Source organism: Lutra lutra, chromosome 4 (assembly GCF_902655055.1).
Source record: "Lutra lutra chromosome 4, mLutLut1.2, whole genome shotgun sequence".
Taxonomy (NCBI): Eukaryota; Metazoa; Chordata; class Mammalia; order Carnivora; family Mustelidae; genus Lutra; species Lutra lutra.
Window position 1 is genome coordinate 7,740,336 of NC_062281.1, and position 26,667 is coordinate 7,767,002.

The 26,667-nt window shown below is 50.0% G+C and overlaps 1 protein-coding gene and 1 non-coding gene across 4 annotated transcripts in view; both read left to right on the plus strand.

Annotated features, from left to right (window-relative positions):
- Positions 1-425: 425 nt before the first annotated feature.
- On the plus strand, positions 426-531 carry LOC125099569 (small nucleolar RNA SNORA48). Its single transcript, XR_007127279.1, has one exon. It is a non-coding gene; the product is annotated as a small nucleolar RNA SNORA48 (small nucleolar RNA).
- Positions 532-25,156: 24,625 nt separating this feature from the next.
- Positions 25,157-26,667, plus strand: part of ZFAT (zinc finger and AT-hook domain containing) — a 182,746-nt gene continuing 181,235 nt past the window's right edge. For 2 of the 3 annotated variants that reach the window (XM_047726975.1, XM_047726974.1), the window contains exon 1: positions 25,157-25,510. In XM_047726975.1, coding sequence (XP_047582931.1) covers positions 25,492-25,510 — 19 coding nt within the window. In that variant the 5' untranslated portion in view covers positions 25,157-25,491. The remainder of the gene's footprint in view (positions 25,511-26,667) is intronic. The other variant, XM_047726973.1, reaches the window with a different exon arrangement.

Genomic DNA, 26,667 nt, shown 5'->3' on the forward strand with positions numbered 1-26,667 from the left:
TTCCACCTTCAAACAGTTTAGAAACAGGTAAAAGTGCGGATGCAGCCACAAGCAGTAAACCCACCAGGAAAATCTATACAAGTAAAGTGATCACTCTTGAGAGCAGGGTGGGGAGTGCTACCGGTAAAGAATATTGAGGGGGCTTCCGCAGGACTGCGAGTAGTCTACTTCATGGCCCAGGGCATTGAGTGAGTGTTTACTTTACAGCCTTTTGTTAAACTTGTCTACATAATATATTATAAATTAAAAAACGCTTTCTATTTTAAAAAATCTGTATTTTAAAAAATGCTTCATATTTTTCAAAAAAAGATTTGTAGTTTAAATTAAAAAATGCTTTCTATTTTTTTAAAAAAGCCTTATATTTTAAATTAAAAAAAGAAAGAAAGAAAGAAAAACGCTTTAATAAAAAACTACCCAAGGTCCTTGACCTGGGTAACGTGGCATCTGGTTGGCCCGCCTCATATCGTCCTTGTTTATCTCAGCTTGGCTTTTGGGCTGTGCCCATGCCTGGTTCATGCCATGGACATGTGGGTTTAAAAAAAAAACAAACCACTACCCTAAACCCCAGCTAATTCTAAGATGCAATGAGTATTTGATATTGTAATGAAATGGACAGGATCTGACTATCCAAACATGCTGTGCACACTTATTGCCAGAAATACGCTTTGATTCCTGTAATTTACGTTTTGTTTTATTCTGGACTTCATCAAGACCAAAGCCCACAGGGCTTTCGCCCCACACCAAAGACCAGAGAGGCTTCCAGTTCATTTACATCTCCTTTGGGCTGCTCGGATCTTACTATAAGGACGATGCACTCATCAGAATAAAAATGGAAGTAGGACCCTCCCATTCCAGGGCTTCAGAAACAGTACAGGAAGATTGACTCAAAATAAGAACAAAGAAAACCAAGTGGCCTCATTTCCGTCCCTGCTGACTCGAGGTCACGATTTACCTGCCTTTCTTCTTCCCAGTTCCCAGTTCCGGAGAATATCTCACAAGCCTGGTATATTTAACCGTCTTCGGCAGGCTTGTGAGTTATAAATACTAGCGGCTGGGAACGTGGTTAGGACCTCGCTGACTTGCCGTTTTGGAAAAGTGAGGTTTTTTTAGAAAATCTGCTAGGAAGAATATTCATATACATCAATTATTTACATGAAGGACACTTGAGAAAGGATCTTTAAACGAGGTTCCCAAACACTCTAAAAGATCTTCAGGAAGGGGAGGAAGGTGTATATTACAGGAACACATCTAACAGCATCAATCTCCCCAAAACGCAAAGCTATGAATTTAGCAGACGGTTTGTGATCCTTAGTCCTGACTAAGAACGAGCATGATTTTTCTGAGAAGAGATTATTTCTCATTAATCTCATTTCCATTTTTAAGAGAATGACTAGGTTCCGGGTAGAGAGGGTGTCACAGACATCCCATGTCTCGATTTTCACGAGGCATGGGTGCCTGTTCGAGGAAGTGAGTAAGTTTTCAAAAACTGTCAGATTAGGGCACCTGGGTGGTTCAGTGGGTTAAGCTGCTGCCTTCGGCTCAGGTCATGATCTCAGGGTCCTGGGATCGAGTCCCGCATCAGGCTCTCTGATCAGCAAGGATCCTGCTTCCCTCTCTCTCTCTCTCTCTCTGCCTGCCTCTCCATCTACTTGTGATCTCTCTCTGTCAAATAAATAAATAAAATCCAAAAAAACCCAAAAAACAAAAAAACTGTCAGATTACTGACATTGTCACGCCAACCTCAAACACCTCAGTTCTTCAGGCTGTCCCTTAAACACTTGATTTGTGTCTGGGTGAAGAGGAAGAAAATGTGCTTTCCAACTACAGATGACCCAGAACTGGAAAAAGAGTTCACGCATTACGTTGCCGACTCACTCGTGAAGGGATTTAAACGCGTACCAGAGGGGGAATGAAACACGATGAAAACCAGTAGGTTAAAAAGTTCAGCAACACAAGTTCAGGATTGAAAAGATCTTGACATTCGTGTCGTTGAAAAAGACCGTGAAGTCCCCAGCTGGCAAGGAAGAGGATTCTGCCAAGGACCAGAATCACCCGGAGCCTCAGGTGGGCCCCCCCCGCCCACCTGGCACCTTGACTTCAGCCTGGTGAGACCAACAGGGGACCCAGGTAACCCACGCCCAGACTTCTTTTTTTTTTTTTTTAAGATTTTATTTATTTATTTGACAGATCACAAGCAGGCAGAGAGTCAGGCAGAGAGAGAGGAGGAAGCAGGCTCCCTGCTGAACCGAGAGCCCGATGCGGGGCTGGATCCCAGGACTCTGAGATCATGACCCGAGCCGAAGGCAGCGGCTTAACCCACTGAGCCACCCAGGTGCCCCCACGCCCAGACTTCTGATCCACAAAAAGTGCAAGATAACAAATTTGTGTTAGCCAAAGTCACCAAGTTCATGGTCCTATGTTCTGCAGCCACAGAAAACTAATACAGGGACTAGAAACCCTTTCGGCCCGTTCCTGTCAATGTCTCTTAGTAGCCTTCATTTTCTGTCGCATTGCAGTTAAATCCCCAATGTCCCTCCTTGCGCAGAGAGGAGAGGCTGGCTAAATTTTGGCCGGCATACCCGCTCAGGTGTTGCCAAGTAGAAGCAGGTTAAGTGGACTCTGTTAGCATCACTCTGTTAGCATCATGCGGAGGTCGAGGAAGAGAAACAGGTTCTTAGCTCTAGACCCATATACCCTTCTAGTCTAGACCTAGAAGTTTCTGGGTCTAGACTTAAAAACAGCATTCCAGACTGGGATATGGCTTTAGGAGCCATCGGCATAGAGATGGTAATCAAATCTGTGATAAATGTTTCCGTCACCCAGGAGGAGTGTGTATAGTGAGAACAGAAGATGTGGGAGAGAATCCTGGAAAACCTACATCAAACAAACAGCCAGAAAAGGGGAGCCTGGCAAAGACTGAGGGGATGTCAGGAGAGCGGAGCAGAACAACGGAGGAGACAGGAGAGCCGTAAGGGCTGAGGGTGTGCCTTCAGGGGCTCAGAGCTCAGTTCCGCACCTCTTCTTCCCAGAGACTCTGTCTCTGGGCTCTCTTGGCCCGACTGCCCATGCTTGCTGCCCATCGCACTGTTTTCTAACTGCTAATTTCGTAGACTGGCAGCCCCCTTAGGGCAAGGGCTGTACCCGCGATCTCCGTACCTCTCTGCAGGCTGGAGTCCGGGCACCCAGGAGTGAAGGATGCAATGACACTGACCTTCACGACATCCCCGCATGGGATTGATTTTACTCTCATTGCACAGATCTACAAACCAAGGCTCACGGAGGTGCTGTGACCTACTCAAGGGGACGTAGCTAACGAGTGGCAGACTCACATCTCCCAATCCCAAATCCTGTTTCTTCCCATCGGAGGACAGCTGCCTGCAGTGTTCTCCGTTCCTCCCAGACTTGCTACCCCAACTCGAAGACATGCCCAGCCCCATGGACCTACCGCGCCTTGACTCCCAGTCTGCAGAGACTCCATACCTTTGACTGATAGCAAGGTGAGGCGATGAAAAGGGGAGGGTAACCTAATAGATATTTACAGGTTGCAAACCCACGGGGTCTACGGAGTAGGTCCTCCAGCAGCTTTCTGTGTCTCTGGACATTTGCTTCTCCCCGATGACTGAGCACACAGTCTGGGCTTAAGTCCGAAGAGCGTCCCTCTTTGGTTTAAGAAGCCGCTGCTTTGCCCAGCTTATTACCAGTGCTGGGGCTTTCCCTGACCCACGGCACTCATTTCCGTGACATAATAATTATGCAAAGTACAATGGAACTATGTTACTAGATTTAAAAAAGACGTTCTAACAGCAAACCCTTTTCATCAAATGAAATCTTACAGGAAACCTCGGGCTCGAGGCCGGTGAGGGCAGAACGGCTCGCGGTGGAGGGTTTCCGCGGAAAGCGAGCACTCTCGGATAATCACTTCACCCCGCACACAGCCAAGCTGGTCCAGCGGAAGGGGACTCTGCGGAAACTGGGCTATCAGAGAAACAGAGCACGCAGGGCGCACGCTGAAAAGCGTGTTTGTGGGTCCCCCCAATGTCTGCTATGTGAAGCTGTCTACTTTTGCACACGGACAGTGGTCACAACAGTTGGTTTATAATTCACAGAGAAAGGATCCGTCCCCCGTGGGAAGGATACGTCAGCAAGGCCACCGGCAGCAGCGTGCTGGAAGGTCATTTGAAGGTGGTCATTTGAAATTTTTCTCACCCTGCATCCCTTCGCTCCCTTCCCACAATGTTCCCATTTTAATAATGGGTCCCGAGGCCATGCCCTTCACTGTCACCCCACATCCTGAGGTGTTCTGAGGTCCGAGTCAGCAGAGCCCCGATCCCTACTCCTCAGCCTGCTTTTAGGGCTTCCTGAGACCTCAAGTTCCTTCTAGAACATGGGGCTGGGCCTTGACCTGTTCTGATGAAAGCTTGGGAACTTTTCCCCAGGAGAAATGCCCATGCTGACAAAACGCTGTGTATAATTTTGCCATGCTCCTCTATCCCCCAAGCCATGGATCTGGAAACAACTCCCGATTTAAAGTCTCCCCAGCCCCGCCCCTGGAAGGTGAGTATGAAGCTGATGTGTGAAGAACACAGGTCCGACAGCCTACCTTAATCAATCATAGAGGAGGGACAGGTGACAAGCAGACATACCCATGTGACTTCGCTCCTACCCGCGCACTCCAGCAGGGGACAAATGGCAGGACGGGGAGCTGCGGACAAACCCGAGAAGGACAGAGCAGAGACAGATGGAGGTAGCACGGGCTATGCTGATCTGATAGGAGGGTTAGGTTTCCCTTCCCACCTCCACCCCTAAAGCTGTCAGACTAAGCAGTTGCGTGGGCTCCCTCCTCCTTGGTAGGAAACGGTCACTTTGTTCAGGCAGTAGCCGTGCGCCCGCGCTCCTGAGCCAGCAGCCTCTTTCCAACATGCCCTGGTCCTTCCCACCTGGGCCCGTGCCACGCCCTCTGCCAGGAGGTCCTGCCTCGAGGTCAGGTGCCCCCTTGCTTCTCAAGAATCAGCCCCGTTTGGACTCTGAGCCGTAGCCCTGCTTCTGGGTTACCTGCTGCCTCCTGGGCCCCTCTGGCCCCGCGCCCGTCTTCTCACTGTACCCGGCACGCTGTCCTCCAGCTATCTGTCACGCAGTCATCCTTTCCACCAAGAGGCCCAGCTTCCTGGGGACAACGACCAGCTTCCTCTACAGTGTCTGGCACGTAACAGTCGCTTATAAACGTCTCTGGGATGCTGCTAGTGGGTGACCTGTGGCCGGCTCACAGAAAGAAAGGGGCCGATGTAGGACACGTGAAGGAGACAGACACTCTGGAGAGGCACCGATTTCATGACAGCTTCTTTCATGAAAATAAAGACAAGCCACAAGGCTCTCAGAGCAGCCTGAAGTGGTGGGAGCTGTGTGATCTGGAAGCCGCCCAAAGCAGGGCGGAGAAGGTGCACGTGCCGGCCCGCCTGCTCCCAGCCTGGAGCCTGAGCCCTGGCAGCCGCTTCGGGGCAAGGTCCCTGCCCGTCTTCCCGAAGCGGCAAGGTGCCCACGCGGCTCATCGGCCCTCCCACACTGTCTAACAGGAATGAGCGTCTTGAAAGTTGAAGAGTTTGGTGAAGGGGTCTCGTTTTCCAAATGCATCTTACAGACCTGCTGTTTGTTAGGCTTTTATTCTCTTTTGTGTTCAGCTTTACTGGAGTTCGCCTTACACAGTGAGTCCAGTAGGTCCAGCCGATCAGGGGAAGGGGCAGTCAGGAGCCCAGAGCTCCTGCCTGGCCCCAGCACCCCCGGGAGGAGGGCTCCAGAGGAACCCAGTTGGTAAACCGTTAAACTAAATTGCTGATCTTACCCCAGGGATCCCAAACTCCGAGGACCCCAAGGCCCAGATAGGCAACATAAAAGGGTGACACTGCCTCATTTTGGCAAAATTGGGGTGTTCTTTAGAGGCAGCCCCAGAAAAAATAAGGTGTGTTTCTGCCATAGGAGAGATTGTTGCTAGACCCCGGCAGACCCAGGAAAGCAGGCTTCATGTTCCCAGATTTTTCCAATGAAGCCAGAAATCCAAACTTTTCCACAAACTCACCTAGCTCATTTCTAAAAAAAAATAATAAATAAAATAATAATAGTAATAATAATAATGGACTTTATTTCTTAGTACAGTTTCAGGTTACAGAAAAATGGAGTGGAAAGTATAGGGAATTCCCATAGACTCCCAGGGGCAGCCCCATAGTTTCCCCCTTCATTCACCTGCATACATCAGGCTGTTACAGGTGTTACAACTGATGTGCCAATATCTATATATTGTTATTAACCGAAATCCATACATTACATTCAGTCTTGGTGTTGCACATTCCGTGGGTTTGGACAAATGTATCAGGATGTGTGTTCACCAATACAGCGTCGTCCTGAGTCCTGTCATGGCCTTAGAACTCCTCTGTGCCCTGCCTGGCCACCCCCTTCCCTTCCCTCCAGCCGCCGCTGGCCACCACACACGTCTTGCTGCCTCTGTTCTTCTGCGCAGTAGCATGTACTGGGAACCCCCTCAGACTGGCTTCTTTCACTTAGCAATAAACATGTAAGTTTCCTTCCTGTAACTCCCAATTTTCAACCTTTTTTTTTTTTTAAGGATTTTATTTATTTATCTGAGAGAGAGAATGAGCGAGTGAGAACAGGAACAAGGAGAGGGGCAGAGGCAGAGGGAGAAGCAGACACCCCACGGAGCAGGGAACCTAACATGGGGCTTGACCCCAGGACCCCAGGGTCAGGACCAGACTCTTCATGGACTGAGCCACTCAGGTACCACCTTCCTCCACAATTTTCAACTCTTGAGAATGAATTGAAATGGTCAAAAAGTACTGGAAGGCAGACCTTCACCCAGACGCATCCTCTTTGTCGGATTCGGAAATGTCTGCCTCCTGCCTTTTACAACCGCTATTGCAGGCAGAGAGCAGAGGTGAGGGACGGGAGCATCTCCGAAGAACCCGACATGAGAGGCAGGTGGCTCTTGCCGGGGGCGTGACTCCTGGGTTACGGCTCACCAGGCTTGTGACCCATCTTCTGCATCCTGGCCTCACCCAGGTTCTCACCTTCCTCTCACTTTGTCCTCCCCAACTCCACAACCTCCTCCCACTTGCTTTGGTAAAAAAACCCTAGGAGGCAGGTCTGTGTCACCCTGGCCGTGCCCATGCCCAGAAGCAGCCAGGACAGCCATCCCCTAATAAGATTAGCGGTCTTGGCTGCTGGCAGCCGAAGCCAGTGATAACTGGATAATATTTCTCAGCATGGGGCTTATCGTTTATTTTTACACTTGTGCAACGCTCATGTAAGAACCATATCTACATTTAAAGCCTGTGGAACAGCTTAAGAACATGGGGTCAGAATCCGACAGGCCTGGGACCAGATGACACTTTTGTTACCACCGACCAGCTGTAGGATCCTCCTTGAATTCATTTCCTCTGTGGGCCTCCATTTTCTCAGCTGCAGAAATGAACGCAGTAATTCCTTCCCTGAGAGCTATCCTGAGGATTGGCTGCTGTATGCGTGCTGCACACAGAAAGCGTGCGCTAAGTATCAATCCCTTTTCCTTACTTGGAGCTGGGGACCTGGGTTTCCACCCAGTTCTGTTATCTAACTTTGTAACCAGGCGCTAATTCTAAATCAGAGACTCACGAGCCAACAGCTCCCTCGCTCCTGTTTATGTGTAAACTTTTTATGGTGAACCTTTTCTTAAACTGAAAAAAAAAATTTTAAAGATTTTATTTATTTGACAGACAGAGATCACAAGTAGGCAGAGAGGCAGGCAGAGAGAGAGAGGAGGAAGCAGGCTCCCCGCTGAGTGGAGAGCCTGATGCGGGGCTCAATCCCAGGACCCTGACATTGTGACCTGAGCCTAAGGCAGAGGCTTTAACCCACTGAACGACCCAGGCGCCCCTTGAAAAAAAATTTTTATATGCACTCGGAAAGCACATATATCACAACCCTGTTCCTTGGTGAATTTTTGATAACTGAACATGCTAAGCACTGAGGACCCAGAGAAGAAATAAGGGTTATTATGAATGATCTGCTGGGAACATCTCACGTATGTCTTTTGGTGAAGCGGGTCCATCTCTGTGGAGTCTATTTCTAGGAGTGAATTTGTTAGATCATAGGGTAGATGTAAGCTTAACCTTATTGAATCTGCCGACTGGTTTTCTGGTGTGGCCTTACCATCACCTCTCCCACAGGCAGTGGCCAAGAGTTCCAGTTGCTCCCGATCTTCTCAACACTGGGTTTTGTTTTGTTTTTTTTCCTGTCTTTATCATTTTAGTCATTTCTCCTGCCCCTGTGTTGATGCTTCTCTCCTCACTTCCTCATTCTGTGCTTGGACATCCCCAACAACACAGCACTCACTGCATCTAGGGGACCCCTTTGGTCTTTGGACACTTTTGTTCTCTTAAGAAGCTCTTCTTTGGGGCGCCTGGGTGGCTCAGTGGGTTAAGGCCTCTGCCTTCGGCTCACGTCATGATCCCAGGGTCCTGGGATCGAGCCCCACATCGGGCTCCTTGCTCCATGGGGAGCCTGCTTCCTCCTCTCCCTCGGCCTGCTGCTCCGCCTACTTGTGCTCTCTCTCTGTGTGTCAGAGAAATAAAATCTTTTTTAAAAAAAGTTGCTAGGGAATATGGATCTTTATGCCCTCATCATCCTGCTTGCCTGATGGACGTGCTTATCTTCCCTGGGCCTCGGTTTCCCCATCTGTAAAACGAGAGGGGGACAGAATAAAAGATCTTTAAAGTCATTTTAACTCCAATATTCTGAGTTAAACGTCATCTTGGAAACTCCTGCAGAGACGCCCACATAGATCTCAAATCAGGGCTCTGGTCCCTCAGATGTCCCTGTAAACGTTTATCTGCTCACAGTAGAGAATGGAGACACTTATTCCTTTAATTTCTGCTTCTCCCAACAAGTAGTTACTGAGTACCAGAGTTGTCCCGTGTGCTGCAGAAGGAGCTCCCGATGGCTGAAGTGATCTGGGTCTGTCCTGCAACATAAACATACAGCTCTGGTAGGAAGCAGGAGGGGAAAGTGGGCTGTGTGCCTGGGGGACCCCGTAGCATCCACGAGAGGTTGTAACTGTGCCAAATGCATTTGAAGAAGACAAGAGTCATGGGAAATGTCCACGCTGACGCAGATCACCTGAGGCTGGAGGGTGGCTGGGGGAAGGGAGGAGGTGCTGCTGTCTGTGCCCAGTCGCTGGGGGAGCGGGACTGGGCATCGCTCCAAGAGGAGCTGGGGGAGTGCAGATTTGCCCCTCGACATTCTCAGGATTTACTTCTTGTGCAGCACATAGCTCCCAGGCCACATTTCTTGTCCTGTTTTCTCTCTGACATAAGTGTCCGTGGAGTATAAGGACCGAAGGACAGGTCAGCGTATCTGGGTGGCCAGCCCCCCTAAAATGTCCATTGTGCAGACAGCAGCCTAACTTAACTGACCCAAATGCTGTCACCATGTGAACGCAGGGTGGGAACATAAACATCCGAATTAAGTTTGCGAGATGCCAAGTCTCCCAGAGCCTAATGGGAGCACTGCTTTGAATATATTAGAAGAAATATCGTGTATTGTATATAGTATTGTGTGTTGATTTAAGCCTCACGAGAAGGCAGTGCAGCAGGGAACATCACTCTTGCTTGGCAAATGGGGAATCTGAGACACGGGAGGTCTCAGGCCTTGCCCGGGATACCTGCTTATGAGAGTGGGGCCGGGACCACAGCCTCAGGACACCTGCTTGTGAGAATGGGGCCAGGACCACAGACTCAGGACACCTGCTTGTAAGAGTGGGGCCGGCATCACAGCCTCAGGACACGTGCTTGTGAGAGTGGGACCGGGACAACAGCCTCAGGACACGTGCTTGTGAGAGTGGGACCGGGACAACAGCCTCAGGACACCTGCTTGTGAGAGTGGGGACGGGATCACAGCCTCAGGCAGTCCAGCCTTGGACATGTGCTCTTCATCAGGATGCCGCTCTAAGCCTCATAAAAAGGGCTTCGTGTTTGCAAGGAAGACCTTCCCTTGCAGTCAGAATCAGAGGTGAGACGGCTTGGCTAACTGTGGAGTTGGAAGGGTGAGCTATCAATTCTAACTTTCCTCCAGTTTTACCAAGGGGCCCAGAAATGAGTGCCCCAGGGTCACACAGTTCACGAATGCCCATTATAATGTCGATAGTCATGATATCTATCTACCTATCTATCATCTATCTATCTATCATCTATCTATTTATTTTTAAAGATTGGATTTATTAGAGAGAGAGAGAGTGTGTGAGTGAGAGAGAGCACCAGAGGGAGGGGGTCAGAGGGAGAAGCACACTCCCGCTAATCAGGGAGCCCAATGTGGGGACATCCCTGGATCCTGGGACTCCAAGGTCATGACCTGAGCCAAAGGTAGATGCTTACCCGGCACCCCTGATAATTGTGATATTTACAAAAGTCACTCCAAGGGCAAGGAAGTTCCTTGAGAGGAAGCAGGACACTGTCACCAGGGAAAGGGACACACCAGGGAGTGAGTGCAATTTGCCCAGGGTCACACAGCCAACAAATGGTGGAAATCAAATCCATCTTACATCAAAGCCCAAGGTAGACAGAATCTCACCTTTTTATAGCAGACCTGGAGTGGGGAAATCTCTCTTTTCTTCTCAGCCAAGCAGGGACTTGGTCAGTGATTTAGAAAGCAAACTCTGGGGCATACTTAGTGCTGTACTCTGGGTTCATGACGGTGTGAGCTGTGGATTGTGTCATCGGTCCCCTCCTTCACCCTTTGTCCTGTGACTTTATCTTCTCGCACCAAAAAGCAGAGTATGTTTCCCTACCTGTGGATTCTGATGAATCTGGCCTTGTGACTTGCTTTGGTCGATGAGATGGAAGGACAGACTGGAGAAAGCACTTGTATTTCTACTTGCCCTTTTTAGCTTCTGCCATCCGCGTGACAGCAACATACCTAGGCTAACTCACGGCTCCTGTGGGCAGATGAAAGCCCCATGGAGCAGAGCTGTCCCGCCTCAAGTGTCGCAGCCAGGCTCAGCCCAGAATGGAGTCCCCAACCACCCTGCCCTTGCAGGAGCAGAGTGTCCCCCCGGTCTACCCCCTCCCCCAGCTGCCCCTGGCATCGGGCTCTCACAACAAATGGCTGTTACTTGAAGTCACAGAGTGTTGGGCTGTTTGTGTGCAGCAAAGACTAAGTAGGTCAGTTGTCCTTTGGCATCTCTTCCGGAGTGCAATACACATATCCAGTTTCAGAAATCAGTGTATCGTCCTGACCATTTCACTTGGTAAAAATCTGTCATCTGTTCCCCGTGGGGTATGGGACCCGATCCTCCCAAACTGTTCAATGTGCATTGCGTTTTTGTGCAAACAAGCTTAGAAACATGGCAAACTTTCTCTCTTCTGTTTCTCATTTTTCATATGCCCTACATTCTTGTTAAGCTCATGTCCTGATTTTGCTGTGATAGAAAGACTGCTTGAGGTCAGTTCGCCCCTTGCATTCATGTTTATAACTGTCTGTAAATTATAGGTCATCATTCCTTACAAAGGTATTAGCTAAAACGGAGCTCTTACATGGGAGAGATGTGTTTTCTTTTCTTGTAGTATAATTCTCCTATGAAGAATGTCTAAGGATTATCTTAAACTTTTAAATATGACTATTCACCTATAAAAAATTCATGGATTCCACAATTTCAAAATTGAAAAGAAAAGTCATCTATTTTATTTTACCTCCCATTTAATAAAATTCAGTATCAGTAACTGGAAAAATGGGATGAATTTTTAAGAAACACAAATTCAATAAAAGAGAAGTATGTGATGTGTATAATTTACTTAAACTCTATAATAGGTGTGTGTGCAGGTAGATCTTAAGATAGACTAAAGCTATCACATTGGAAGGACTTGCTTCACAATGGCAATGTCAGGAGTGCTGCTAGTTATAGAAAACCTGAATTTCATTGATCATTGGCTCCTTTGTCACTGGTACGAGTGATTCTGGATCTCAGTTTGGGTAGGTGTCCTGTGCAGGTGACCGTGCTGGGCACAGATAGAGAACAGAAGCCCAGTGAGCCCAGCATCCACACCCTCTCCATGGTGCTGCCCTGAATGGGAATCCCTTCCACCTTAGGGCAGGGGGTTTCGCTTCTGGTCCACGGAGAGGGTTGGCTAAACCTTGCTGTTCCTTTATTCACGTCTGCTTCACGTGGCCATTGAAGAAAGTCTAAGGGACATAGAATGGGACCTCACAGACTTTCAGGAAGAGTTTGCATGCCTGCTTCTGTGTCTGCTTGCTTATAAATGTTTGCACCGTGCTTATAAATGCTTTGCACAATTTCATTTGAGACTTGTTTTCACGGGACATGCCACCTGGCAGAACTTCTCCTTCCTACCTACAGTTTGGGAGGCCGCCCAGATATACCGAAGAGAACCAGGAAGTTGCCAAAGGCCAAACTGGCTTAGGCTTGGACTTAGGAGAATATTTTGTAAGTAAAAAACATTTTGATACTGGAATTTCAGATTTTATAGCATTGTACCACTAATTGTGGACACAGGTGGGGTACATGTCAGATGCTCCAGGTTCATTCCTCATTGTACCTGGTACAGCATGTCTGCTTCATACCAGGAGACAGGAGCACCCGGGAAGTATCCTGATTGTCAGGCCCATAGTTAGAGCTAAAAGAGCAATGTGTTTTGATTAATGATATTTATCATCATGAAGTAGATCAGGTGTCAGGAGCCAAATCCCCCTGTTGCCTGTTCTTGTGAATAAAATTTTTCTGGAATGTGGTCCTGCTCATTCCTTTAGATGCTGCCTGTGGCTGTGGCACATACCCCACGGCTTGCAAAGCCCAGAATAATAACTATCTGGCCCTTTGCAAAAGATTACTAACCCCTGACAGAGACAGATGGCTTCAGTTTCTGGTCATGCTTCTCAAAAAATCCCATTCATTTGGAAGTCATGGGACTAGCTTGACCTATGTTTTTAGAAATTCTAAAATGAGTGTCACTTTTAAAAGCATTTTTGTTGGCAGTATGTTTTCATTTGGCTTTAAATCTCAGAGTCTAGGAAACCCAAAGGGAGACATCACTCAGAAGAGGGGAGGAAGGGTCTTGTGGTGATCAGAGAGGAAGAGGAAGACAGTGGGAGGAGACAGGGAACAGAGGAGCAACAGGGCCCTTTCCTCTTCCTCAGAAAAAACCTGCCCTATTGCCTTTCTTTCTGCTGCTTAAACACATCAGCTTTCTTCTGACCTCAGGACCTTTGCACTGGCTAGTCCCTCCACCTGGATCACTTTTCCCTTGGGTATCCACCAGGTTGGTTCCTTCTCATCATTCAGGTGTCAGGTCAACTGTCACCTCCTTGGGGAAATCTTTCCTGACCATTCACACCGAATGACTCGGTCATCTCCCCTTTCTAAACATATACACATTTGAAAACATTACCCCTTATTTTATTTTCTTTATGTCACTCCCTATCTGAAACGATCTCCTGATTGTTTAGTGGGATCCACTCCCCACTCCAAACACCAGGAGAGAAGGACTCTCGTCTGTCTCAGACATCATTGTGCCCTGGTCCTCCACAGTGCCTGGCACGCCCCGGGTCCCAAAGGGAAGGAGTGTGGAGTGAATTAATAGACAATTAACAGCCATATGGTAATTACCGAGCGCTTAGTCTCTAGTCCTTTCCCCACCTGCCTAGGCTTACGGTGGAGAGCTGAAGGCAGGGCTTTCGCCTTACACAGAGAATAGAGGCAAAGGCTGAGATGACAGCCATTCGTTACCTAATCATATCAGAAAGGGTTCTATCCTACTAGCATCGTCCTCTTTGTCTCCTGCCTAGTCTTGTCCTTCTTTCAGCATTTGTAGAACATCAGCTCTTTGCCGGGGCCTTGAGCTTGCGCTCCCAGGGAACTTCCCGTTCTGGGGGAGAAAGTCATTAAACGTGTAATAACAGTGTGTGCCCCGGAAACATTCAGGGAGGACTCCTCGACTCCCCTGCCTCATTGGGCAGGTGTCTCTGAGAAGGGGACCTCCTAGCAGGGAGCCAGAAGGGTGAGAAAGAAGTAGCTAAGCAGCAGCATGGGACAGACAGGTGACAGTTTCTGCAAGCAGGGGAGCATGGTGGTACCTGGAAGGACCTGGGGAACGCCTTTGGAACGGTTTTTGAGGACAGTGCTGGTGGAGAGGGGAGCAGGTGCTATTGCCCAGGATCTCCGAGGGTACTGGAACCGTGCAGACTTCAGCCAGCTAAAGGAGGAGGGTGTTCACGGGCGGGCTGGGGTGGCTCAGGGGTGAACCCCCTCAGGGCCCTGCCGATCCGACTCTGCTCTGATCCTCTCCACGCGGAGCACTCTCAGCAGGGGAAGGAACCAGCACCAGCCCTTGACAGAGACAGCTCTCCGTCGAGGGTTTCCAGGTAACTCACAGTAGCACACAGGCCAGGATGGAGGAGGCTCCTGGGGCCCAGGCTGGGCCAGGCGAAAACCAGGAAGGTCCCAGACGAACTGAACCACTGAACCGGGACTGAGGTGCTCAACCTACCAGCAGGGCTGCCCTTCCAGCCCAGCACACAGGCGGTCACAGCGGTTCTTAAAGGCACGATGCATTTCCGTACTTAGTGCTTCAGGAGCTAACAGTCCCCTGGAGCTCTGTGCTGTGGCCCCACACCCCTGTCAGCCCAGCCCCCCAAGATCCCCTGGGACTCCAGCCCTTGAGTCCTGGCACAGCAGGGGCATTCTCTCCGACTGGCCAGTCCCCACACTGTACCTACTGACAGAGGGCAGCTTGCGTACCCCTCTTCTGTGGTCCTGCCTTCTGCCATGCCGTGAGAGGCTTGGAGCTCACCGCATGTCGCCTGCCTGGCAAGGTGCATGCCCAGAGTCGGAAAGCAGCTTCCCTCTCTCCTAGCGGATTGGGGGTGGGGGCTGGGAGGGGAGGGGAGTCAAAGATGGTGAATGAGAGCACAGCCCAAAGGTTCCCTCCCTTGTCCTCTCTCGGGAGCACCTACAAAGATGCAGCCTGAGCCTATTTGTGGAAAGTGGTGTAAGATTCTACACGAAGGGATGCTGTGCCAACATGACCCCCGACCCCCAAGAGCAGAAGTGAACAAAGTCAGGTTGTAAATGAGTTGGGGAAGCAGCCCCGCAGTGCATCTTCTTGGCCGGCCTGACCCACACGTTGGAAAAGCTAACCGGCCGCCTCTCTCCTGTCAGACTTTGTTTTGTAACCGTTGGCAATATTGCAAATGCTCAGGGCCACTTTTCCTTCAAGGTTCCCGGTTTTCTGCCTGCATCCCTTTCCAAGCCAGTTACCCCAGGAACCCTGTACATGTGCTCCGATGAGGAGTTTTGGTCGTCCATCCACCATTCCAGGTTGAAATATGCATTTGTTGAGCTGTTCCTTGCGCGTAAGGTCGGGGAGGTGACCATGCCAGAGGCTCCCGTGACGCACGGCCCCCCCAGTACAGTGAAGGGGCTCTGCAGTGGGGGGGGAGGCGGGCGTCTGTAATCACGCCTGCAGAACCCCGTTTAGCTCGGTCAGAATCCCTATTACTCTAGGAGCTAACGAGCAGGGTTCATGCCTGGCTTCTCAGGGAGGTGTCCCAGTCTGCTGGGGCCACCATAACAAATTACTACAGACTGGGCGCTCTGAAGGGCAGGAACTCATTTCTTCTCAGCCCTGGAGACGAAGTCTGAGATCAAGGTGTTGGTGCAGTTGGTTTCCTTCTGGGGCTGCTCTCCGTCCCTCGAAGATGGTGTCTTCTCTCTTCTCCCTGTAGCTTCACCTGGCCTCCCCTCTGGGGGCTCTGGGTCTTGGTCTCCTTTTAAAGACACAGTCATATTGGGTTAAGACCCACCCACATGACATCACTGTACCTTAATTAGCTCCTAAAAGTCTCCAAATACAGTCACACCAGGAGGTACCTGAAGGTTAGGGCGGCAACGTATGAATTTTGGGGGGACACAATTGAGCCCATATAAAGTTGTAAGCCCCTTAAGGTTAGGGAGCGTGTCTTTGCAGCTCCATGTCCCAGGTGCCTGATTCCTGCTTCTGTCACTGTGCCATCTTAAACCAGTCCCTTCCCCGGAGGCTTTCTCATCTGTAAGGTGACAGGCAGCTCTCAGCTAGTGTCGGTCATTCAGGGGAATGAGGTGACGTCATGCTCTTCTGTTTGCCTTTTGGGCCAGCTGGGCTCCAGCTCAGGCTTCAGGCACCTGTCTCCACAATGTAAACTGCTGGTCACAAGGGCGATGGCCAGGTGTGCCTGAGTCATCTTTCACCGTTGATTGGGGCTATGGAGGGACAACCCAAAACAGCCACCTGAGTGATAGTGGCCAAGCAGAGTTACCGCTGAATGTCATAGGGTAACCTCTGCTTCCTTCTCTTTTTGCCTCCTGGCACCCCCAGGCACCCTGGGTCCAGCATACTGTTTCTCCCCCCTTGCACTTTGGTCCTGGCTGGCTGTCCCTTCTGCAGGGAGCAGTCTTCCTACTGAACGCCCCAACTCCCCTTGAGTTATGCCTTCTAGGGTTCTTCTTTGACCCTCCAGGCTAGGCTGTGTCCTCCTTGCTATTAGTCCCAAGCCCTTCTCTCTCTGCACGGTGTACCTATTACGCTCCTCTTCTAACACATCATTCCCTCTATTGGGTTATGAAATTCCGGAGGACCGATGCTGTCACCACATTTGTGGTCTTTAGAGAACAATCGTGGCACTTGGTATGCTTTAGGAATGAATGAATGACCTGGCCTTTTTTCCTTAATGAATTCCTCCCAAGTGTTACTCAGCAAACCTCCTTATGCTAAATTGTCAGTTTGCTACCAACTGAGTTAGCCACGTGGGCTTGGATCATCTCCTGGGGGTGCAGGTGGACAGAGATGAGTCAGGTCCTGCTGCTTCGCCGTTCAATGGGGAAGACAGGTGCATTCCCGGGTACAGCACAGCACATAGGAGTCATGGAAAAGGACTGTGAGAGTCACTGACTTTGCCTGGGGAGCAAGGACAGCTTCACAGAGGAGGGGACATTTGGTTAGGGTTTTGAAGGATGTAAGGGAGTCTGACAGGTGGAGAAATGTGGAGGAAATATTCTAGACATCTATAGTAGCTGAGAGTTGTAAAAAGGCCCGGCATCTTTAAGAAATGGTGACAGGTTAGGTGAAGCTAAGTGTGTCTGGCTCGACATGAAGCCCATTACTGGTGTGGCAAACACCGAGGGGACTAGAACTTCCAGCCTGTGAGCTTTGGGTTTGGGCTGAAAAAGTACATATGAGAATTTTGGAGAATTTTACTAAAATGGGAGGCTTCTGCCTCCTCTCTCTCCAGCATCAGTGACTGAGGTGAAGCAGAAGGCTGGCAGGCACCGTGTTGGCACTTGACCTTGAGTCTGCCATCAGTAGAAAAGCAGCCAGCCACTTCCAGTGGGGCCATGACACTCAGCGGCAGGCCCAGTGGATGCTCGGGGAAACCGAGGGGACATGTGGAATGCCCTGTGGTCCATCAAAGGCCAGCAGAGTGAGTGGAATGTGGCATCTCACAGCACAGATCTGGGCCAGGCAGCTCGGACCATGACCTTGTCCTGATTAGGCTTTCTCCCCCACCGCTGCTCACACACTCTTCTGGCTAAGCACACACCCCAGGGCTGCTCGTCCCACCCTGCCTGCCTCTCTGTACACTACTTGGAGACTCACATGAAAGATGGCCTCACTCCACGTACGCTATGGGGCCCTTATTTGCTGGACAAGTCTTCAGAAGCAGAAGCGGGTGATAGAGGGGGCCACTCAGAAAGGCCCAATCCTGAGGTGACATTGGGTAAGTCCTTAACCTGGCTGTTTACTGTTGTCTCCCTGCCCTGTGGGAGGACAGTGAAGGCTGTGTGAGATGATGAACATGGAGGGTGTGGAAAACTAGAATATTGGGCCCATGTAGTCACAATCATTTATTTGGTTTCATTTCCCCTTGTTTTGACAGCAAGATTTACCTCCATAGCTGTTCTGCCTGGTGATCATATTTTCTGGGCCTTGTGAAAGTTAATAGAGAAGGCCCCCCCAAGACGATGTGGGGGGCTGGGGCAGGGAGCCTGTAGCGTTCAATGTTACAGGAAGGAGTGTCAATCACAGGCCTAAGGGCAAAGACGTGTCATTGTCTCCCATGGAAGTGGGCCACCACTGCAGTGTGGCCTTGGGAACCCCTCATCGGCCCTGAACTCCTCCTGCCTTTCTCCAATGGCCTTTCTTTCAACACAACCCCTTCCGACTTCCTCCTTCTTCTCTGTACGGTAGCATTCCTCTCCTTTGCTTGTGGGTTTTGCCTCTCCTTTTGCCCTAGCTTGCTCATCCTGAGATGCAGTTCTCTGCTAATCTGGAATACTCCCATGTTTGCTGGTAAAATGTTTTACTTTTAAGATTAACAGCCTCAAATGGATGTGGTCTGAGAGTTGCACAGAGCAGCGGAACTAAGAGCTGCATGGAATATTTGACTCTGGGCTTCTTCGGGAATGCCTGCTTCCCACCACCTCCACTGTTCCCTGCATGACTCCCCTCTGTGGTCAGCCTCTGCCCGGCTTGTCCTTCTCGGTCCTGTCTGCTCCTGCTGTTGCTTTCAGAGCCACCGGAGGACCTGTCTTCTTTGATCCAAATTCCAATCACTGTAAAGGCCTGAGCCAAGTTTCTTCTTTCTTCTCCAATAAATCACCTTTGGTTGAAACTGCTCAAATCCACCCAGAGACCTGTTTCTCTCCTTCCCCTTTTGCTTCTGGGGAGCAAGCTTTAAAGACTCTACCTTCCCAAGACTGAGGGAGGAGACCTCAAACCTCTGGAACCGAAGTTCAAGCTTCTTGCAAAGCAAAGTTGGGTGACCTCACGTCTGTTCCCTATTGCTGCCCCACGAAACCCTCCAATTTCTCACGATTTTCTGGGTTGAGTAGGCCCAGCTGGTGGTTCTCTGGTGCCCCATGGAGTAGCCAATGTCCCTCATGGCTGCATTGGCTGGGGACCGGCTGGAACCTGAATGACCAGGAGAGTCTCTTGTCCATTGGATTCCCTACCCTGTGTCCTCATTGTTGGGTATTCGAGCTTGGGCTTCCCTATAGCATGGTGGCCGGCTTCCGAGGTGAGCACCCCAAGAGGGCAGGACCCAGTGTGAAAGTGATGATCAGGCCTCTGCGTGTGTCCCCTTGGTCAAAGCAACTCGCAAGGTCAATGCCAAAGTCAGTGTAGGAGAGGGTTACACATGCATGGGATGTCGGGGGGGCATGGTTCATGGGGGCCGCTGTTGTATGACTTCCTGCGGGCACCTTTCCTTTCTGCTGGCCTTTACGAGAACGACTAAAATTCGGCATATTGTGTGGCTCCAGGGTCCGTCAGCTCAGCCTCAGCTGCTCCTTTCTACAGGTTCCTCCTCTCCTCTGCCTCTGAGACGAGACCCCGCGCATCCTGCCAGCTGCCCTGGGCAGATTTCTGTGCATTTGCCGCTGGAAGTGATGGTTGCCTATCGCGAACTCTTCCAGGGGCTTTTTCGTGAGTCAGTTATGAGACGTTTCCAAACAATATTAACGCTCTGTCATCCTCACTGTTAAGTGGGCCTGGGAAGCCATCTCGTTACTCCCACACCACACAGATCTCCTGACACTCTGTGCGCTCTCCTGCCCTCTCCTGGCCACGTGTCGCCATGTCTTTGCCCCCGGTGGATTAAAGAGATGTGACCCAGCACAGCCACCACGGTGTCCACGGAGCTTCTGAGCTGCTGCCCCATTCCTCTCTCACAGTTCCCCCCACCTCCCCCAACCCCATGTGGGACAAGCGCACATACGCAACTTGTCCAAAGCCCCAGAGCTTCTGTGTCATAGAACTAGGACCTCCCTCCCTTCTTTTCTTCTCTGGAAAGGCATTCTATGCCCATGAAGGAACATTCAACTGTTTCAGAGGAACGTTCAGTGGGAACTCTGGCTCCCTGTGAGCCCAGATCCCTCGGCTCAGACATCCTCACAAAGCTGTCCGCGGCCTCTAGCTCCCTTTCTGTCTTTGCCGACTCCCTCTGCATGTACAATCGTGTTCACGCATAGCTTATAAAAAGTGTTTCCCAAACGGTAGCAAGCTCCACACGTCCTGAACCCTGCTTTTCCCTCAGTGGTGTATCTTTGAGCACACCCCTTATCAGTGCTTATATTTCAGCCTTATTCTTCTAATCATGCTTGGATGAATCAGCCCTCTAGTCACAGATGCCCAGATGCCTGTGCTTTTTCAAAATCTCTTTTTTTTCCCTATTATAACAGTGCTGTCCGCGCAACAGCCGTAAAATCATGATGTCGTTGTGCATTGTTCCTTTTCCTCACCTCCTGGGTTCACCCCTTTCCTCACCCCCTCCCTTCCCTGCGTAACTGTTTACTGGGCCCCAGTGATGAGCCTGGCACTCCACTAGGCTCTGGCAAGGCTTTTGTTTTTCCTTCTGTTGCTGGGATCCGAGGCCACGCGTGCCCCTTCTCTCACACGGCCCAGTTACTACCGCTTGCAGTTGGTTTTAAGAATGTTTATGACACTTACAAATCCATTAACTTTTTGGGTAAACTATTCAAACAGCACTGATAAAAACTTAAAACCTCACAAATCCTTCACCATTTATACACAGTCAAACCACCCTGTTTCGATGTAACTATGCGTCTAACGTAGCATCTCTTGAATGCTTCCAACACCCCAACCCCCAAACTTCTTACGGCACCCAGAGCTTATTTGTAAACATCGTAACTATTGATTGGATCCATTTCTTCGTTCTCGCTATAAAACTCATTTTTGTACTTTTCCAGGACTGCAATATCAGACCCAAAAGTGAGAGAAGATCCCGTTCCCCAGGGACGCCGAAATCACAGCTTTGGGGTCATTGACTCTTGGATTCTTAGCTGGAGCACAGAACCTTCCAAGGTGATTCAACTGGCAGCGGGCACTTGCTGGTTGGGACACCCAGTGTCATCCCGGGTTCAACTGCCGTGTCAGCAGGACTTACAAGCAAGTGCTTGTAGGCTCAGTCACCGTGTACTGTACAGCCGATCACAGATACTTCACGTCCTGCCTGTTTACAACGAACTTCATTACGCATCATTAGCATTCCATTGTAATTGGCAGGGCCTGGTAGCTGTTGAATCTGTCAGCGGTCCTCCCAGGACATTCGGCTAATCCATTCACTTACGACACCATTTCTGAACCCTCTTTCTACCTGGTTATTTATGAGACCGCTGGTCTGGGCTAGCCCTTCCTGGTTTGGGTATGGTTTCTGCTCTTTCTGGAAAATGTTGACTTACTCACAGTAAACTTACCCACTCTTCTCAACGTGTGCAGATGTAGAGAATTTCAAGGAGGAACAGATCCCCATGTTCACCTAATTTACCCGCTTACTAAAATATTCCATTTTTGCCCTTTCTCTGAATTACAATATGCTTTGTAATTACGAAATAACTTTTCCTCTTTTATGGTGAAATACTCATGCCTTTTGTAGACTCCGTTTAGAGGTCAACAATGGAGACCTAGCTATTCTTGGTGTTGTGCAAGCTATCATAGCCTGCAGGGAGGGACCCCGTTCTCAGCTGACTGCTGCCTTCCAGCAACAGCCCAGCACTTTTGCAGTATCCTGCTTTTCCGGCAAGAGCAAGATGTTTCGGGCCATTCCAATTTTCTCCTGCTCCCAAACACGGACTCAGCTATTTTGAAGGAGTCCTGGCTACTGCTAATGAAAAATATTATTGAGATCGATATTTGGGAGCTGAGGGTAGACGCGAGGGCCGGGGAAAAGACAGAACTCAGAAAAGACGTTGCTCCTGAGATCCTAATTTTGTTCACAGTGAGACTACTCATGTCGTTCTAATATTACTACCCCCTTTTCTTTTATATAATTTTAAATGGATTTTTCTCTGTGGTGTGCCTCTGTAGGTTTTTAGCACTTCACTCAGACTGTGATTATCCCCACCTCAGATTTTATCATTGCCATGTGCCTCCGGGGCCATTATTTTGAGGTCACCCGTGAATATCCTTTATCAAAACCTGCTTTCAAGAAAATGCCTTATGGGAGCCTGGGTGGCTCAGTGGTTAAAGCCTCTGCCTTCGGCTCAGGTCATGATCTCAGGGTTCTGGGATCGAGCTCCGCATCGGGCTCTCTGCTCAGCAGGGAGCCTGCTTCCTCCTCTCTCTCTGCCTGCCTCTCTGCCTACTTGTGATCTCTCTCTGTCAGATAAAGTCTTTAAAAAAAAAGTGCCTTATAAAATCATGTATATATTCTTTTTTGTGTAAGTGCGTATTTGTCATGCAGCTATGAGATGTAATTATAAAATTATTGACACAAATATATCCAATTAGAGTGTTTATTATAGAACCAGAAGCCATTTCATGTTGACAAACCTGTCGACACAAATTCTTTCATGTGCTAGCCTCGAGGGGCTGACGGCCATCAAAGGGCCAGCTGGGAAGATTGGTCTCCTCTGGGAACCGTCGTGGGAGTAGGATGTAATTTATATTTAATTCTACCGGTGTTCATTAATTGAAGGCATTTTGAGATATTACAGGCAAATGAAAAGAATGTAGATGTTCACTGATTGAAAATGTGAAAATCATTCAGCAGGGTGATGGACGAGCCAGGAGTGGACTCCGTTTCTCCATCTGCAAATCTGGTCCCATAGAAAGGGACGCTCTCTTGTCCTCATACGCCTGTGGCCAGGGCAGTTTTAAGTGATGATAAGTGTTCAGTGAATCTTCTTTGGATACAGGAAGAAGAAATGCCATGGGAATAATAAAGAAAATTGTAGCTGTCCAAATAACTAACTCACGACCACCACGCATAATCCACAATAGCTTTTTTTTAAAAAAAAATTCGACTTTGTTAATATGCTGAGGCAAATTTTAAATCGCTTCATTTCCAAAATTCATTTTGGTCACAACATCCAAGAACAATCCATCTGCTAATCAATAGCTAACATTTATTGCTGCTGCAAGAAAGCAACCCAGCACAAAACCAATATTGTCATCAACCAGAACTCTAATTTCCTGATAGAAATCGATTCACAGCAAAATAGTGATTATTGTAAATATTTATAGTTCTAAAAGGAAAAGCTCATCAATGCAGCTTTTTGGGCGGTTCATTTCCAAATGAAATCTGTGATGGGCTCCACCTAGCCATCTGTTTGCAATGTAGGATGTGGTGGGTGCGTGGCAGGAACCCTATGATTACCTTGGACTTGGCTCTGTGGGAGGCACAGTGGGTCATGTGGACAAAACTCTGACGGTGATGGGGTAAAATGGGAAGAACACTGGGCATGGAGAGACCCATTCCATACCTGGGTCTTTACTGGCTTGCTGTGTGATCTCAAAGCCACATAACCTCTCTGAATGTTCCTTTTTTCATCCAGAAAAGAACAATAATCTTATCTGTTCAATTTAACCTCCTAGTTGTCATGCTGATAAAATGAAACGATGGTGGTCTCTCTGAACATGTATCTAGTGGACTGCCCAAATTTGGGGTCTTATGATGACTCTATCTCCCAAGAACAGAACCAAGGAACAAGACACAAGGCTTCTGAGAATTTCGATATGCCATCCTGAAGCGCAATGTTCTTGGGCGTTTTACTATGGAAACACAGGTGACGATGGGAACAAATGGGTTCATTCAGTACTACTACTGTGCACAAGACCCATGTGGCATCTGTGTTTCTGGTCTAGCTCGCGGGCAGAGGGCTGTGCAAATACATACACGCAATCATGTGGGGAATGGGGCAAGGTAAATTAAGAGCCAGAGCCAAGGGAACACACAGGCATGAGCGTCAGGGCTGTCCCAAGGAGGTTATCTCAAGTTGACCAGCAACAGAGCGGAGGTTGTCCCAGAAAAAAAAGACTTGCAACAGGCAAAGACAAGCTTTTCAGAGGAACCGTAAAAACAAATCAGTGTTTCCCAAACATCTCACCTGAGGTTCCCTTTTACGTTTTTTCTCCTTGTCTCTCGATATGTACCCTTTTCTTGAAAGTTGACTAGTTCTTAAAAATGCAAAGCAGTTGGGGTGCCTGGGTTGCTCAGTGGGTTAAAGCCTCTGCCTTCAGCTGGGGTCATGGTCCCGGGGTCCTGGAATCGAGCCCTTTATCTAAAGATAAAATCTTTAGAAAAAAAAACAGTTGTATTTATTTATTTTTATTTTTAAAAGATTTTATTTATTTATTTCACAGACAGAGATCACAAGTAGGCAGAGAGACAGGCAGAGAGAGAGGAGAAAGCAGGGTCCCCGCCCAGCAGAGAGCCCCATGCGGGGCTCGATGCAGGGCTCGATCCCAGGACCCTGGGATCTCGACCCCAGCCGAAGGCAGAGGCTTTAACTCACTGAGCCACCTAGGCACCCCAAGCACTTGTGTTTAAAAACTATATTACCACCATAAATGAAAAACACCATCATTTGTTATAAACAAAAGATAGCCTTAGAAGTCCACAAAACTAATTCATTCGATACATAACTGTCAGACTCATTTCTAGTTTCTGGGGCCACAGGGGTGACCAAGATGAGAGGGAGATAAATTCATGTCAGGTGCTAACAGATACTGTGCAGATAACAGAAAAGGGACTTAGCAGGGTTACTTTGGACGCGGTGGTGCGGGAGGGCCCCCTTGGATATGTTACTAGAGCTGAGATCCAAAGGAAGTGGCAGAGCGGATCTTCACAACAAAAACTAACAAGGTCACCACATCTCAAGCAGACATGCTCCCTGCAGAAGGCTGTGCTCAAGTGTTGGAGAGGCGGGCTCAAGGCGCAGCTGGGACTTTCTGCAGGACAGTCAGGACGGAAGGCGTCCACTTTCTCCAGGTGGCTCCGGGCTGCTGAATTCTGGCTGAACGACCCAGACTCAATCGAGAGCATCCCGCTTCGGGGAAACTGCAGCCCTCGAGAGGGAGGCAGGCTGTTACCACCCCGACTGACAAATCAGTAAACTGAGCCCAAGGAAAGTTAAATCGGTACCCCAGATTAGTTAGTAAAGAACAGAACTGGGACAGGAACCCAGAATTCTCCCTGCACGTCTAGTCCAGGGAGTCCAAGGATGCGCAGGCGGGTAGATCTGTGGGCTCCCGACCGAAATGGGAAGACTCCCAATCCTGCGATCCGTATTCCAGGCCTCTCGTTAGCGCTTTCCCGGGAGTGGCTTAAAAAGCGGAGCGGTGGAACCAGCGGAGCCGGATGCAGAGCGGGGCCGCTGGGCTGGAGCATGCGCACTAGACCGCCCAGCCTAGACGCTCTCGGCGCTGGGGGAGGGTCACCCGAGGCTGACGTCCGCTACGCCGGCGTCAGCACCCCGTGAAGAGGAGGGCGAAGACTCCATCCGCCATGTTGGATGCCGCAGATTCGCCATAACCTCGCCGGCTCTTTTCTTAAAAAAATAAAAATAAAAAGCAGAGCATCAGCGGGGCGCCTCGCCTTCGCGGTCGGCGCGGGAGGGGGCCCGGAAGGGCCCGAGGCTTTTTTTTCCTCCGCGGTGGGGGCGTTGCCATGGAGACGCGGGCGGCAGGTGAGCCGGGCTGGGGGTTGGGGTGGGGATGAGGTGGGGGTGGGGTGCGGCGCGGCGCGCGGGAACCCGTTTCGAGTTTGGAGTCGAGAAGAAGCGCGCGGGCCGCCGGGCGGCGGAGGGATCCGCGGCCCCGGGCGGAGAGCGGACGTAGCGGCGTCCTTTGACGGCACGTTCGGTCGTTGGTGGTATCCCGCCGCCTCGGGGTTTTATTTAAAAAAAGTCACGAGAATGCTGCTCGCTCAGGATTGAGCGTGGGGAGACTGCGCGCGCGCGCGGGGCCGTTTCTAGGGCGACGGGTAGGGCCGGCCGCGCGCCTGCAACTGAGCGCAGGCGTCCTGGCTGGCGGGAGGTTCGAATCCCGGCTTGCCGACTCTGTCCTGCGCTCCCTGCCTGGGGCCCCCTCCTTGCCTGGCCTCGCCTTCCTCCTCTGTGAAATGGGTAGCTCCTGTAGACGCGTGTAGGAACAGGATTTGACTGCGCTGCTGAAGGACATTTGTGTCCTGTGGAGGGAGCCATAAACTCCAGGCCACAGCGTTGTTGCTGCTGCTGGTGACCGTAGCATGCTGTGATGGCCTGTGGTTTACCCTCTACCTGCCGCCCTGTTCCTCACCCTTTAAACTCAAATGGCACCTCCTCCAGGCGGCCGTCTCTGGTTTCGCCGCCGAACCAAGCTCTCTGCGGACTGCCCCAGTACGTGTTGGACTTTCCACTTAACACCTGGTCCAAGGCCCTTAACGTTGAGCTTGGCCCGGTCGCCTGTGGTTAGCAACATCGCCCGTGCTGTGGCACTGACCTCAGGCTGTCTGCCGCTCCGTTCTCGCAGCAGGGCTAATTTGTGTCATTCACTGACGAGGGACGAAGGTTCAGAGGGGTCAGCTTCATACAGTTCTAAGAAGACAGCGCCGAGACTCCAGTTTGGGATGCAATCCAGACTCCTGCGTGCCTGGCTGTACTCCACCCCTCATTAGTGTTCGCCCCCCAGTACGTGCTCCGTATGCCGCCGGGGCAGGGAGGAATGAATGAACTAACATCTTGCCTCTCCAGTCTGGGTTCCTTGCAGAGCCCAGTGACAGCTGCCCCTTTCAGCTTCATCTTCTGAGTCTGTCGTTTCGTACTGAAGCGGTCCTAGTGAGTGTCCCCAGCCGAAGGCTGGAGAA